This window comes from Scophthalmus maximus, chromosome 11 (genome assembly GCF_022379125.1).
Source record: "Scophthalmus maximus strain ysfricsl-2021 chromosome 11, ASM2237912v1, whole genome shotgun sequence".
NCBI classification, from domain to species: domain Eukaryota; kingdom Metazoa; phylum Chordata; class Actinopteri; order Pleuronectiformes; family Scophthalmidae; genus Scophthalmus; species Scophthalmus maximus.
The window spans coordinates 24,390,001-24,393,361 of record NC_061525.1 but is presented as its reverse complement, the minus strand read 5'-3'; the positions used below and the strand labels follow the sequence as shown (position 1 = coordinate 24,393,361).

The 3,361-nt window shown below is 48.3% G+C and overlaps 1 protein-coding gene across 1 annotated transcript in view; it reads right to left on the bottom strand.

Annotated features, from left to right (window-relative positions):
- Positions 1 to 1,771: 1,771 nt before the first annotated feature.
- The window catches only part of LOC118298882 (scavenger receptor cysteine-rich type 1 protein M130-like), a 6,948-nt gene continuing 5,358 nt past the window's right edge, over positions 1,772 to 3,361 (bottom strand). Inside the window, exons 4-6 of the mRNA XM_047335776.1 lie at positions 3,228 to 3,361; positions 2,179 to 2,264; positions 1,772 to 2,087 (exon numbers count right to left, since the gene is read on the bottom strand). The exon at positions 3,228 to 3,361 is cut by the window's right edge and continues 193 nt beyond it. Of these exons, the coding sequence (XP_047191732.1) occupies positions 2,001 to 2,087; positions 2,179 to 2,264; positions 3,228 to 3,361 (307 nt within the window). The 3' untranslated portion in view covers positions 1,772 to 2,000. The remainder of the gene's footprint in view (positions 2,088 to 2,178; positions 2,265 to 3,227) is intronic.

Sequence of the window (3,361 nt, the reverse complement as noted above, 5' to 3'; positions counted from 1 at the left end):
CAACAGGAAGAGGAAATGGACTGACAGGAAATGGACGCAGCTTTCAGAGTGTTTAAGTACTGAGCGCACACACACACACACACACACTCGAGGAAGTGTGTGAGGGAAGTGTGTGTGTGTGTGTGTGTGTGTGTGATAAGCCTTTAAAACACCACCATTAAACTGACCCAAACCTTAACCATGACAACAGTGTCTGATCAGTGATGTGCGACGGCGTGCAGACACACACGACCGTCAGTGTGGGGAGTGAACGCGCAGCGAGAGAATCAGACGAACCGCGACGTGGACTCTGACCTCTGACCTCTGACCTTCCTGCCGAGACCTGGCGGCGAGCGACAGAGACTCGGTTCCTCTTGTCCCCGCGTGCGTCCTCCTCCTCCGTCTGACGGACGGGGGAACAGGTGAGCGTCGTCGCTCGTCTCTCCCTGCGGAGGAAGCTGCTGAGCGCCGTGACCAATGGCCGCCTCCCGCTGCGCCGCTGTAAAACACTCCCACTGACGCTGATGGAACGCTCGGGTCTGTCTCAGCTTCACGCTGCTCCACGGCTACAGCACTTGGATTTCATTCGTTTGGAGAGTGAAAATAAACTGTTTGGAGGAGCCACTTTTGAAACACTGGCAACACACGGAGTTCACATTCACATTCACAGGAGCAGGACCAGGAGCAGGAGCAGGAGCAGGACCAGGACCAGGACCAGGACCAGGAGCAGGAGCAGGAGCAGGAGCAGGACCAGGACCAGGACCAGGACCAGGAGCAGGAGCAGGAGCAGGAGCAGGAGCAGGAGCAGGAGCAGGAGCAGGACCAGGAGCAAGAGCAGGAGCAGGAGCAGGACCAGGAGCAGGAGCAGGAGCAGGAGCAGGACCAGGACCAGGACCAGGAGCAGGACCAGGAGCAGGACCAGGACCAGGACCAGGAGCAGGAGCAGGAGCAGGACCAGGACCAGGAGCAGGAGCAGGAGCAGGACCAGGAAGCGCCGCGGAGAACGAAGGTCGTGACCTCGTGCGTCTGAGTCAAGAAGTGTAGACACGGGGACGGGAGGAGCACATGGCGAAGACATCAGCTGTCCATAAATCTGTGAGGTGAAGAGCAGTCACAACATCCTCCCCCTCTCTCTCACCCCCCCACCCCCCCTTCAGGTTGAAGGGGGGGTGGGGGGATAGGTTGAGGGGGTGTTTAGGTTGAAGGGGGGGATAGGTTGAGGGGGGGTTTAGGTTGAAGGGGGGGGGGGGGTATATCATATGCTTTCACAAGGCCCAAAATCCCCAGCGGCGCCCGTGACTGTCACTGTCATGACCATCCGACTGATCAGCTGATCTCCGGCCAATCAGCTCCGTGATCTGGTCTCTGCTGGTCTCGTGTGGTTTCTCTCTCTTCAGCTTCGACATGCAGACGATTCACAAGCATCAGAAATGACCTTCAAGAACTAAAGAGTAAATACAAGAATAAAACAGGAATGAATGAGTGTAGTGGAGAAACGGATCAGTCAAAGAGCAGAGCTGAGTTCCTCAGTTATTAATAACGCCACTGGAAACTTTCTGGCAACGTTCGCTAACGTGAATCTGTTCCATATATTGATTATCACATCAAAACCAGACTTTCATTGATCTGTTCAGTTGTGCTGCACCATAGACCAGAAGGCTTCTATCACTTCTGGAGCCACAGGATATTGACCAATATTAAAAATACATATTTCAATAATTAGACCTAAAGCCTGTTTAAGGCTGAATATCAAACGTAAATGTATTAATAAATGAGTAAATAAAAGCAGTAACTTATGTTTAAAACAATACATTTAACCACAACTGACAATAAGCTGAGTGTAAATATTCAATAAGTGCTGCAACTTTGCCTCAAACTCCACTTCCAAAACCACTGATATGAATTTGAAGGACCAGTCCGCCGATTATCTATATGTGTATCATTTGATACTGTACATTGACACATATTCAATATCTGGATGAAATCCATCTGAAGCTTCTTCCATTGCGGCTGTGATCCTTTTACTCTACGTTGACGCGTGATGCAGCTGTTGACCTGCGGGGGCGCTGACGAGTCTCAGGCCTCTGTCTCCTCCGGCGTCCTTCGGCCTGGAAACACACGACAGCAGACACTTCCTGTTAGCGCCAATTCAACATCTCTCCTCTGATGAAGGATGGACGCTGGGTGTGTGTCCGTCACCTTGAAGTGGAAGTAGAGGATGAGGGTCGACACCGTCAGAAGCAGCAGCACCACGACACATCTGATGATCAGATCAGTCACAGAAGCTGGAAGAGATTTGAAATCATCACATCTGTTCCTATGACATCATCTTATTTATTATTAGTATTAACTGCCTCAACAGTTATTATGTGTTTCATTGGACATAAAAACAGACCAGATTATCAACACTGTTACCTGGTTAATGGAGAGAAGTGTTTGAAGAGAGTCGCGCTGCGTTCACACCAAACGCAACGTGAACTATTCCGTGCGTATGACACGAATAAACACGGAAACTGACTTTGTGGACGAGCAGGTTGGTAGATTATCTGAGGACATTTTCTTTTTAACCTCGGCCAAGGAGGTTATGTTTTCACCCCCAGTGAATTTGGAAGGATGGAACATGGACCAAGAAAGAATCCATAAAACTTTACAGGGGATCTGGACAAAGGGGCGGAGCCAGGATTTTTCAAATTTCTTTCTCAAACATTGCAAGATAGAAATGTTTTGTTTGTTTTTTTACATTTTCACAGATTGCCCCCAAAAATCAGGAATATTCAGAGACTGATTCTATGAGTGTGTGAGATTTGGTTCAGATCCACATTAAAATCCAGATCCTGTTGATTTAAATGTGTTTCATGAGGGAACTGTTGGGCCTTGGCGGAGCGATGAGCTCTTCTGAGTGACATTCTACTTCAGGATTCTTTTTCCTTTTCTTTACTTTAGTTCAATGAAAGTATAAAAGTAGTTTGCAGGCTTATTTATTTTAATCTAGAGATTCATTATATGTACTTTTGTGCTGAATACTACACAAAGTAGTGTGGTGGAACTGGAAACTCTGTTCTGATGGACGAAGAAGAATAACTGAAGTATTTTAATGTTATATTAATGTTATGTGGTGTCGTTTCAGAAACCACGAGCCTGCTCATGTCGACTGTGAGACGTGGTTGAAAGCTCAGGAAAGACTCGTAAGTGTCCTTTCGTTTTGAAATCTCTTGATCATGTTTGACACAGATTCTCCAGGAAGATACCTGAGACAATGACATGGAGAGGCCGGCTCTCGGAAGAGAAGTTATAGGAGAAAACGTAGGCGTGGTAAACACATGTGTAGTCCCCTCGGTGGGCGCTGCTCGCAGCAGGGAACAGGAAGTGGGCGGAGTGATTG